This window comes from Alosa sapidissima, chromosome 2, assembly GCF_018492685.1.
Source record: "Alosa sapidissima isolate fAloSap1 chromosome 2, fAloSap1.pri, whole genome shotgun sequence".
In the NCBI taxonomy this organism is placed as follows: domain Eukaryota; kingdom Metazoa; phylum Chordata; class Actinopteri; order Clupeiformes; family Clupeidae; genus Alosa; species Alosa sapidissima.
This window is the reverse complement of record NC_055958.1, coordinates 28,217,736-28,230,581: the sequence shown is the minus strand read 5'-3', so window position 1 is coordinate 28,230,581 and position 12,846 is coordinate 28,217,736. Positions and strand designations below refer to the sequence as shown.

At 38.6% G+C, this 12,846-nt stretch overlaps 1 protein-coding gene across 3 annotated transcripts in view; it reads right to left on the bottom strand.

Moving 5' to 3' along the window:
• Positions 1–11,938, bottom strand: part of LOC121696667 (CD48 antigen-like) — a 49,884-nt gene extending 37,946 nt beyond the window's left edge. For all 3 annotated transcript variants that reach the window (XM_042077842.1, XM_042077843.1, XM_042077844.1), the window contains exons 1-5: positions 11,790–11,938; positions 8,334–8,413; positions 7,181–7,280; positions 2,014–2,325; positions 125–379 (exon numbers count right to left, since the gene is read on the bottom strand). In XM_042077842.1, the coding sequence (XP_041933776.1) occupies positions 125–379; positions 2,014–2,325; positions 7,181–7,244 (631 nt within the window). In that variant the 5' untranslated portion in view covers positions 7,245–7,280; positions 8,334–8,413; positions 11,790–11,938. The remainder of the gene's footprint in view (positions 1–124; positions 380–2,013; positions 2,326–7,180; positions 7,281–8,333; positions 8,414–11,789) is intronic.
• Between the last annotated feature and the right edge of the window lie 908 nt (positions 11,939–12,846).

The window sequence follows — 12,846 nt, the reverse complement described above, 5'->3', positions numbered from 1 at the left end:
TTAAAACTGAAATCAAATCATACTACTCGAACTGGGCTGAGAAAATAAGCTATTTCTTAGGGGTTGAAATGAAGAAATCTTATTGATGTTCAATTGAGATTATTTGTCTAGAAGAAACTCTGACCTTTTGTTGATTCATAAGTTGTAATTGTCCTTGGCACAGAGACACTGTTGGTCTTCCAGCTCACTGGATTACTGAAGTTACAGGTGTAGAGGACTTCTTGATTCTCACTCTTCAACACAGTCAAAACAGGCCCATTCCACTCTTCATCATTCCAGGAGTACTGTGTGGGGCCATCACCTGTTCCTTTACAGGTTAGGGTGCAGTTGGTAGATTCAGGGATGCACTCTTTTGTGACTTCAGGCTTTGAAACAGCCTCTGTTCAAAGGAGGATAAAACCATAAACATTAAGGCTGCAACTAACAATATTTTTTCATATTTTCTCAATTAATGGATTTGTTGTTTGACCAATAAAAAGGGCATTGGAATAAGGCCGTTGAAATAAAAGATTGTTTGGTTTGTTGGAATAAAAAAATGTTTTAGGGAGTGGTTTATGAAATTGGGAAATATGGCCTCATATGAATACCTCAGACTGACTGATGGGGAGATTAATATGGTCAAAGTGTCCAGATTTGTCCAGCAGGGGCTATGCTGAAAGCGACATCTCCACAGCGTATGTACGAGCCAGATCGACACAACGAGCACACCTCCTGGTTAAAACCAAACGCGCCTCGAAGCAAAGACTATGTTTCTCCACAGAATTCTCGCATATTGGTGGAGAAATAAAGCATGTCATTAAGAAAAACTGGCACGACTTGCAGAGCGATCCAGCTCTTAAAGACATATGCGCAGAACCGCCGTGTATTACTTTTAAACGTCCTCGCTCACTTAGAGACAGGTTGGTTCACACAACCATGAGCCCTCCACCAAAACCTATGTGGTTGCCGGCTCCTCCTCTGTGTTTTTACAGATGCAGACATTGTACTCATTGTTCGAATTCTTATGACACGAAGCAATTTTCCCATCCCCAGTCAGGCAAAAAATACAACATCAACTAATTTATTAATTGTAACACCACCCATTTGATTTACATGTTGAAATGTCCTTGTGGCTTGGTCTATGTGGGCCAAACTATACGCCCCCTGAAACTACGCATTGCAGAACACAAAGCAGCCATTCGTAACCGGAATATGGACTATGCTATTGCGAGACATTATGTGCAAGCGAATCATGGCTCCAATGCGTCCCTTAAATTTTGGGGGATTGAGAAAATCTTACCCTCCCAACGAGGAGGGGACATAGTGAGGTCCCTACTACAAAGAGAGGCTTTCTGGATTTTCACTCTGAACACAGTAGAACCTAATGGTCTTAATGAGGAACTTGGCCTCTCTTGTTTTAATCCACACTTTGAGGTACCTGTATAAATGTTGAGTCTGTATGTATATTTATTTTCTATACTTCTACATGTACTTCTTCTTTGAAGGTGTTGAATGTATATATATATATATATATATATACACATGTATATGTATTTTCCTTTTTTGTTTCCTTTTGGTGGTTTGTTTTTTCCCTTTTCTGTCTACATCTGAGTGCTTACACAGGACTGGTTAATTGATGTACCACACCCACCAGGCCAGTAACCAATGCCTTGAAAGATGTTAGTATCTGACTTTTTTAAAAACTGTACATCATTGCCATTGACTGTTTGACTCTGAAGACGCATGGGCGTCGAAACGTTAGTCAGTTTGCACAAATAAAAACACGTTAAGCATTGCGTGCTCCGGTCCTGCTCCTTGGCTCCTGTTAGACCATGAATCTCCCTTTTTGTCCAGATTTATATTTGTATGGTACATTAAACTTATTTCACAAAAGGGCCTCCTTGTGTTTTATGTGTGTTCTCTGTGTGTTTGTAACACTGGATCGTATTGTTGTTACAGCATAATAAGTTTCAATAAACTTAAAGATATAAACAAGAAAACCATTTAAAAAAAAAACTGTTTCGTAGGTCTCACCAATTACAGTAAGGGTCACACTTTGAGTTGGGTCCTTGTTGTTCACCTCAGCCGAATACACGCCATTGAATATTGACTGCAGGTCTGAGATGATCAGGAACCATTTATCTGGGACCAATGACGTAGATGATGTGTTGAAAATGCCAAATTTAATAGGAGGCTCCTGATCTTCCTCAAACCATTCTGCAGCTTTATTCTTTCCATGCTTCCAGATAATGGACACGATTTTTGCTCCCCCGGGCTGCTTCTCCACTTTCAATTCGATGGACTTACCTTTTGCGCCGTACACATTTGTGTTTGAAATGTCTGGGGCTAGAGTGGGAGGGACAACAAACATTTTTGACACATGCAACAGAGTCTTCCACCAAGAACTAGAAACACTCAGCTGGGCAAAATGCCAAATGTTCTTGTGCACACATCAAAATAGTTAGATTTGACAGAAGTGACATTTAACAGAGTTCTGTAGAGCACAGATGCTGCACATTGTGGCCACAATCTTACATGCTTTTTTACCTTTACTGTATTCAATGACACTAACTCAAACATAAAGAGACTTTAGCTTAACCCTCAATACGACAGTCACTAAGTGTATCCTTGAAAAATAGGTGGCACATTATACCATTTATTGAAAGCCATTATAGCTTCTTTCCCCACACGATCACCCTCAGAATTAGCCTGAAAGACCTACATAATCTGTTATGCCACATACTTGTGCCAATTGCACTCCTTGTGTCTTGTAAGCTCGTTGATCAACCCAATTCCACTTTTATATAAATTGTTTGTAGGGCTACCTTTCCCTACCATGAAAAAGGATTGTGATAAAAATGTACAGTATGCAATGTCAATTTCTGTGATCAGCCTTTGGTGCGATCTACTGTGATGTGTACGGACCACCCCGACTGTTTCGGTATGCAGGTGAACCACGGATTGGTTGCACAGTTTAAATAAAATAGATCAAATACACTAGCTGGGTTTCCATTCACCTTTTTAATACGCATTTTAACTATTTGAATAAGAAATCATGACGGGAACACTTTAAATGTGTTAATGTTTTTTTAAACTGTCCTAAAATTGTGAGAATTGTTCCAAAACGTACTGTTTACCATGTTGTTAGTCGCTTTGGTTAAAAAGCGTCAGCCAAATGTAATGTAATGTAATGTAATGTAAAATGTGCATTAAATCTTCAAATGCACTCTCTACAGAGGGGTGAATTAACACTCCATTTGCATAAGGCTTAACACGATTAAAGTTGATCAATTTATCAATTTAGTTTAAACTATTTATTTATATTCCTATTAGTTGCATTTCTACCTACTTGTTTCTATAAACGTTACCCTGACGACCATACGTTTTGAACCCACAGCTGATCAAAACTCTTCACTAGAATGTCCATTTTTACCTCACATTCCATAGTGTTGAAAATGTGTGCAATCTGGCCCACACGGGAGTACGACATCGTCAAATTATAACCTCCGCAATTTCCCCCATTCATTCTCTATGGCGAGTCTTAACAGTACACATGTAATACTCCTTTTGTCCACTGGTGGTTGTTTTGGCACTGTTTCGTGTTTGCCATCGAAAACGGAATGAAATGTAGGCCTACTGCAAACAATGTAAGAGGGCTATGCTGACTGCATCAGTGCTCAAAGTATTCTAAAAGTTTATCAATGAATTGTTAATAACTAACTAACTACAATAAAAGTCATATTTCTGGGACTTTCTGGGATAATTATTTCTATTTTTTATTCACTCATTCAAATGTTCATACAAAGAGTTCACAAAGTTCTCATCAGGTGAGTGAAAGTTAGAATGGTGGTCATTTCAGACCACTTCAGCACTTCATAAAATTCTCAACTTTAAATTATTTGTAGGATATTACAACTTGAGAGCTGTGTATGCAAAGACACAGATTTCAGAGTTCACATATTTTGAATAAAATATACTTTTGGGACTCCCTGCTAATACTTTTGGGAATACAAAAGTCTTTTTATTAGTATTATTTAATTTGAGCTACATTTTACACTGATATGGCATGATGGCAATATAAACACAGCTAACAATGGTATTAAATACCATTTAATACCAACAGCCTATGATTAAATGGAATATTCAACTAAGGTAGACTGCTGTTGTTCACAGCACTAATCTATTTATGGTTACTGATATACTCCGAGTCTCTGGCCCTCTCTTAGAGCAAGGCATAGTGAGCTGGCCCTCGGAAGAAAAAGTTTGGGGACCACTGCTCTAGCATTCTGAACAAAGTCTCTCAGCAGCACAAACTGTGTGTCACCAAAACAGTTTCTGCACCATGCAAATATACGGCAAACATAACTAGTCTAAAGTCTAAATAGTTTTCTCTGCCCCACCGTAACCGGTTTACTTCTCCATATTGAAATAGCCTGTGTTAATTAATGTTGCTGGTAACCTTTATGGTGGCCTTAAAAACAATGGTACACCACATCTTATTATGTGAGCGGTGACACACACAGACGGACAGGCAGACCCCGTTACAATGCTTTCCCCAATACCGGCTTCCAGACTAACTTTTTACTTTGGTAGCACTGACATGTCTAACTTTTTTCATTTAAGTGCATCAGCACATTTAGGTTTACCCATATTTTTATACAGCGTGGCAATAATACGGTCAGGGGTCATGTTCAGAGCCATCCTATGGTGTGTTTATGTGTGTGTTTGTGTGTGTGTATGTGTGTGTGTATGGATGTGTGTGTGTGTGTGTGTGTGCGCAATATAAGTATATTGTAAGAATATATTTTGGAATAATTATTAGTAGGGGTGGGCGATATATATCGTCTGCGATAATATCGTGATTGTTGTTTTAACGATGTGCAAATTTACATTATCGAGTATTTAAATTACTTATGGGGAAAAAACACTCAAAATTACGCATTGAAACCCCATACATTCACTAAATCCAGGAGGTGTATGCAAGAGAAGCCCCGTTGCAGCAGAGCAAGTGTCACATGATCGCTAGTGGGTCCACGTTGTCACATGCAGGCCTAATGTTTATTTTGTGTAGCGAGATCCAGACGTAGCCTACTTGGGATTTTGTGCAGCTACTTCTGTTCACGTAGCATTAATGAGACAGTCACATTTTTTCCTACATGGTATTATATGGAGAGAAAACATTTGCCTTTGAGTATTTTAATAGTCAGTTGTAAACAAAGAACTCTTCTCATGTAACCCTTTTGTAAATGGACTGAAGTTCGCTCTAAATATCTACGTGTATCGATTATGCTAACCGTTAGCATCTCTATGGGATTTCTCATATACATTAGCCATAAGCTAACGCATAAGTTTCTATTTTGTAACTTGGAATGCTAGCCTACATGATTTCTTTTAAACAAAACATCGAAGGAAATAACTTAGATGTACTCTGTTGGTCTGCTTAGTTTTACAGTGAATCCTAAGTAAAGGTTTTTGAAAGGAACTTCAGCTTCAGACTTTCTCTTGGGAAACTGTTAGGTCTAGTCATCTTCTTTAATGTAGCTGGCTAGACCATGTCATTGCCACACACACAAGTGGGCAAAATTGGAAATGTGTCATAGAGTGACAATGCATTGGTTGATTTGGTTAAAAAGTCACAGGATAGGTTATTGGTTATTATTGCATTGATGCTATTAATAAATAATGAGCTGTAAAGTAATTCAGACTTCTACAATTTTAAAGGATATCGACTAATTATCGTTATCGTCAAAATCACAAAAAATATCGAGATATTATTTTTGGCCATATCGCCCACCCCTAATTATTAGGCTTTTCTCTGGAGACATATATTAGGGTGTACACAGTGTTTCCTCTACGTTTATTTCAGCATGACGGCCCCCCACGGTTTAATTAATACCACCATATAAGAATCAGGGCAGACGCACATTTGCTTTTTAAATAATCCTGCGACGTATCCTCCCCTGCTGGCTGCCGCTCACAATGCAATTTAACAATAAGTAGCCTAAACTAGTCAGAGGTTATTATGGCCCGTCCAGTTTCACTTCACATCTTATATATTGTATTGATGTAGCCTATTTAAAACATTAACATTCTTCTCAGTGTTTCCTCTTCATGCCACTGCTTAAGAATTAGGGGAGACGCAAAATATTGTCCGGAAGCATAGTAGGCTAAATGCCCTCCACTGGCTGCTGAAAATTGCAGTTTAAGAATAAACAGCAATGCTAATCCGAGGTACCTGTCTAGTTCTATTCCATAAATAGCACTATCAAGAGCTTCCATGTGCTATGCATGTTTGTCAACATCGCAAAAACTAAAATTTTCGCACAACTTGGTGGAAAGGTGTAGCACAGGCCAAGGAAAACCCATTAATTTCTGAAACTGATCGTATAAAGTATTTCCCGTATCGTAGTCTATAGGCCTAAGCTCGCTTGCAACAACAGCAAAAATGAAACTGGAGAGAGGATGTCTCCGCGAAGACACCGCTGTTACATTAGATGCGCACTCAATCGCGAATCGACGCAGTAAAAAAGCAACGACTGCTGGTAGTAACGAAGGTAAATTGCAAAACATTTTGTATGCACTCGCGGTGATGGCCCAGTAGGCCTAATGTGAATTGCAGACTATAAAGTAAAGGAGATTTGCACCAAATAAAGGCAGTGTTGTGGGTTGTGTTTCTACAACATGTTGGCACAAAACTTAATTTCTGTCATAAACGAAGTAAGCTAAGCGTTTCTCCATTGTCAACGTGAACTACCGGTATGTTCAAGCGTTCAAGTGACATGTGGTAATTAATGCATGGGTTAGCGTGACGCGAGTCAGACAGAAGATGGGCCTGTCTTAGTTTCTGAATCCTGTCCCTCTCAAGTCACGTTAGGCTAAATGGTGTGATTAGCAACTAGAATTTAAAAAAAAAAAAACAGGGAGTGACACCCGACCTGTTTTTTCATACTAACCTTTTTTTTCAGTGTTTCTAGCGGAAACACTGGTACATATTGAGATGCCTTAAGAAACTAAAGCAAATCTTAAAGAAATCTTAAAGTAACCTTGAACAACAGGGTCTTATGTTGAAAACGGCTGGAGTTCTCCTTTAGGAGTAAAGAGCATAGCTGTTTTGTGGTCAGCCTACTGAACTAGGTTGGAGAGCATACTATATAGCATTGCCTCCAAGGATTCAAGAAACAACATTAAGATATTTAATTACCTGTAGATGATGGGTTGATCAAGATCAGTAACAAATTAATCGCTAACACTTTAAGACACAGCATGATTCTGCCAAAATCCCTGCATGCCCAGCAGTGATACTGTGAAAAGAGAAAAGAAACACATGCAAAGAGATTAATCACAGCCTCACTCCCTGCAGCCACTTCTTTGGGGCTGGAGAAGTGTAGTGTAGTTTCTTATGGTTTTAAAACCACATCTGTGTCTACCATCCACTATATAATTCAACACATCTCAGATCCACAACGTCATTGCTAAAAATATAATATTCTTTAGAGAGAAAACCCATTTTCTACTGATCACTCACACTTTTATTGTATTGTATTGAATTCACCAATCACATTTTTTTGCGCCGACGGCAGCTATTTTCTATACAAATCCTATAAAGGATTGTTGGACTACTGTTGGACTACTTTTTGCACCTTCACCATGACACTCACTCTCTTGAGCACCCTACCATGCACACAGAACTACAGACCAGGCCCTGTCACTGCAAGTGTCTCATGCTTGATCACCCTCAAGCAAACTGGGGATTTTTTAATTTAATTTATATAGTATATTTAGTATTTAGTTTTGTTAGTTTTTCTTCTACTTATCTTCTACTGTCTCAGTATTGTATTGTACAGTGGAGTTTTGTTATATGTTTATACTTATATTTATCATTTCTGCTGTAAGTGCATGTTGTGTGTGATGTCTGTATGCTACTGAGACCTTGAATTTCCCCTTGGGGATCAATAAAGTATCTATCTATCTATCTATCTATCTATCTATCTATCTATCAGTGTTCACACTGCGCAGCACACTCGGTGGAAAAAAGCCCTCGGCGCTAACAGTGTTTTTCCCACAGTGCTCAGGAAGCTGAAAGTTGAAATCTGTTCAACTTTTAGAACAGCGCTGGGCTCTTCAATGTCACTTCTCTCTTGATAAACCAATCAAAACTTTTTGACCTAGCAACAATAAACACTTAACTGAAGCGCACTGAAAATCAGGTCAAAGGCGCTGTCAGCGCAAAAAACTTGGTTGCTGGACACAAAATGCAGTCTCTACCCATAGTGGTGTATGTAACACTGCAATCATTAATAACAGTGATGGCTACATTCTGTGTGTTATGCAAAACAGATGAAGCAGGTAGGTACCGTGACAGATGCTGTAGGTTAGACTGGATATCTGACAGGTGTTGCACTGTCCTTAGCCAACCTCCTTCTTGAGTCTTGTGCTGATGGGAAAACAAGGTATAGGGTCTCAGCTGTGCAGGTGAAAATCACAAGAGGGCTTACAAGAATATGAAAGAGAGATTAGGTAGTGCTGGGCGGTATACCGGTTCACACCGTATACTGGTGTATATTTCCGTTATGATATGAATTTTTAATATACCGCTGTATTTGATTACACAACGTTTGGAACGCTATGCCGCGCGGCAGTGTTTCAGACGGGACTTTTTTGATAGGCACGCATGGTGCGACTGCGAGGCGTAGTGAGGGTAAGCACAAAACACCTTAAGTTTTTCCCCTGAAGTATGACCCTTAAGGCTTAATTTCTCCTTAGGTAAGGGGTTTATTTAAGGGTGTTGCACAGAATACCTTAAATTGTTTCTTTAGTTAAGGAAAAATGTTACTAGGATACTGCATTGAAAGGGATTTACCATCACGAAAATTCTATTGAGATTGTTCAACAGCTGTTACTAGCTGGCTAGTAGGCAATGTCGTTAGTTACCAACCCACTGAACACATTGAAGTTTATCTTCATGTGTTTATCATTCATCTAACCTTAAGAATATTCGCTGAAATTATTCAGGTAGCAAGTAAAGCATGTTATAGACATGAACTGAACAATACTAGCTGGCTAGTTAGAAATTATCCTGACTGTCATCAGTGCACCAAAACAAACTTTTTTGTAATGTTTTACCTAGCAAACCGAACCGAAGCTCATGGCAGACTAACAAGACATCTACATAAAGTTAACGTTAGCCTACCACTAACATCATGTAAACCACACAATAACAATAATGCATGTTTCTGATAGGCCTATTTGACAGAGTAAGCATATTAGCAGAGAGGTTTTATTTTCAATTGTATAATTTTCAAAAAAGTATAATTATTGCAAGTTGCACTACTTTTTCTATTGGTTTTATACAAGATGTTTGTGAAATTTGCACAGTAAAAGTTCTGTATTTTGACTGCAATTGTCTGCATTCTGATTCCTCACTTCATTAGAATCATGAGTGGGTCTTTGTAAACAGCATCATTTTCTGGAGCCATGCAAACCTGCATTACCACTAGTGTGGAGTTATTCTACATCATGACAGTAAAATAGACCATCCTTAGTCAATCTACTGCAGCAATTCCTCTCTCAACCTGTAGAAAATGCTGTGAACATCTGATTATGCATGGAAAAAAAATACCGTCATATACCGTGAAACCGTTAGAATTTTGAAAAATACCGTAATATACATTTTTGGTCATACCGCCCAGCACTAAGATTAGGCTAGGCTAAAGCTTCCTGTAGACACATGCTAAATACCTAATCTTAAGATTCTTCATCTTACTGTATTTTCAAAGGTCTGGGGAGGGAAATATCCTTAGCCGATCTGTTCAGCTCATGGACTTCTATGCTTACTAACAATCACAGTGTATTCTTGCTTGATTTACCTGTGTGAAGATGTAAAGATTTGATAACTGCCAGAAGTTGGTTAGAAGTTGGTTAGCCGCTATCAAATCTTCAAATCTTCACAACTTTGTACACAGCATGTGTGGTGTAAATGAAGTGTGATTACACTGTAATTCTGAGTAAGAGTACTGCCGTACTGCTCATCTGATTTGTTGCTTGTTTATTACCATTGAGTTGCAATGCCGTTTAGGCTACCTGTCTTTCCCTGCAGAAAAAAAACTTATTGACACTAATAAGATGTCAAAGTAAGCACTTTTGTCCATGTGCCGAGTGGATTGGGCAGCTAGCATGTATTGGGCTAATACAGTATGGTCACAGACATGAAACCATAATTCAGACATGCTGAAGGTAACCTAACAATTTTCAAACTGATGGCAAATCACCCCCAAACACACACACACACAATATACCTTGCCTGCTTCTATTTTCCCGCTCTATTATTGCTCCTCACTTCCATTTACCACTAAGCGGTTTGATTGACAGCATGATAACAAGTGGGGAGAGGGAGTTTTTATCCAATCCTTTTTTTTTCTCCAACTGATAGTACTCGGTAACCACAAACAACAGGGCCCTAAGTTGAAAACGGAGATCTCCTTCAAAAGATGGTAAATCTCATCCTATGGGCAGCAAACAGCAAAATAAAAACTTTGATAGTGCAACCATATTCACATTTAGCAGACACAATGGTCCAAAGGTACTTACATTTTACATATGTCAACTATATTACATTTTTTTTATTGAGAAAGTAATCAATGTTACATTGCACCCAAAATAGAGATTTGGAGTGGAGGCGTGGTTACCAAGATTGTTATTGTCTTCAGAGTAAAGTGGCATCTACTCTAGTATTTTACACATGATTAAAATTGACTCTTGAAGTGTTGATGGAACAATTAGCTTTACTGCTTGTTTGAGTGGCGATGGTTAAGCCCACTTTGTTTAAGCAATGGCCATTTATTCATATTCCGCTCTAAAAAAAAGATTCTTGAAGGCTACGGCTGCTCTAAAATGTTGGATTCTGGGTGTAAATTAACGGCAAACTTATAAATAAAACAGCCTACGTGGTATTATGCTTGTTGTGATAGGCGTAATAGTCCGTGTGCAATATAGCGCGCAACGTTTGTAACATATAGGCTACTTCTACCACATCCGGGGATAGTGGGGGATCCCAAATCACTGTTATGGCGGTTGCGGTCTGAAAAGTTTGTGAATGTGATAGGCTGTTGCAGGTAACACATCTTTCCATTAAATGATTCATGGAACACCTCAACTTTGTTTGACTTTCATGCCATGTTCAAATAATGTACGCCACTGTGTACGTGACTATAGTCAAACGTTGAGACCCCACTAAGACTAAGCTATTCAATTAATATGTAATGAAAATAAGTCACATATAGGTTATTAAGTTTAAATACGTCATAAATTCTTGTCTGACAAAATAATGTTGTTCAGGTGATTTAGCTATAACAGACCATTGCCCGTCTTGGGCTCAAACTACTTTAAGCTACAGGAAATCAGCCATAGGCCTAGAAGCTAGCATCTATCCTGTAAATTAGAGCCCAACAACATTAAGGGCTAACGTTAGCGTTACCATTTTGTCGTTCATTGTTCCCCCCTTTTAAACAACCCTGTAGCTCAAATAGCCATAAATAGACTATAGCTAGTTTTCTACTTTCAATCCCTTTTGAAAAGGGTATAGATAGACCTAACTTACAATTATTAGAACAAAAGTGGCAGCAAAAAAGAAAGAAATGTCACAGGCAAAACGGGGTTTGGTAGCCTAGCTCGATAGCAAGGTCGTGGGGCTAGCTGCCCAAACATTTTGTGAAGAGAAGCCTCTGAAACACGTCACGTTTGACAAAAGTTCTAATTCTGATGGTTCCAAAAGGTTCTATTATGAGAAGGTCAAGGACTAGGCTACAACTTACCTTGTAAAAATGACACTGAGAATCCGAGAAAAGATGCAAAATCTACGAAGAAGCTAAGCCGCACATACGACGATGGGGCAACCGAAACCGAAAGTTATAACAATTTTGCAGTCCTGCAGTATCTGCAAGCTGCAGACAGAGCGGGCTTCTCTTATTCAAAGCACACATACCGGTAGGTTTAGCACGCCATCTACAGGAGTTTCTCTGTAATGAAATAGGGCAGATGCTGAAGTTGTGATGAAACGTCAAAAGCAAAATTAATATTAGCCTAGATAATGTTATGTAGACTACGATATATCAATCCAAGTCGACAATGCTACGGTAGATTAGTTACTAGTAGCCTCACAGGCATAATGTTAATGGAAATTTATTTAGGCCTAGTATTCTGATTGATATTGATGATCCTTTTGATATTCTGCTGCACATTTGATTTACTTGATTGATTTTTGAGTAGGCCTATCTGTAGGCCCTACTTTATAGTAGCCTATTTATATTTATGGAAACTTGTGACTTTTACTTAGGGCCGACCAGAGCCATATAAAGGTACCTTTATATGGCTCTGGGGCTGACCACCTATAGGCCACCAAGGCGCCCGCCCGCACTTCAGAAATGTAAGTAGTAGAAGTAGTTAGTGGGCTATAAATGCATATGGTCTAACTATTTGTACAATGTTCTAATGTGGTAGTTACAGAAAAAAAAATTCTGAGACCATTCTATTGCCTGTAGTTCATGTGAAGGGTTCAGATGCAAAAGCCTCTAAATGCCACCTACGTCAAAAATGAGATAAAGATGGTGAGTGAATGCTCTCCTCACATAGTATACGTTATTCAAATAATTTAACTTCAAAACACACCAAATAACACTCTCTTCCTGGTCTGAAATATCGATTTCTATGCAAAAACCTATAGGAACCGGATTTTAAATGCTCATTTAAAAGAAATGTGGTCAGACGGATTTAGAGGGTTTTGCATCTGAACTCTTCATGTATCAAATATAAATGTACAGTATAATAGGCTACATACAACATAGTGTACTGTCATGACTACCTGGCTCACAG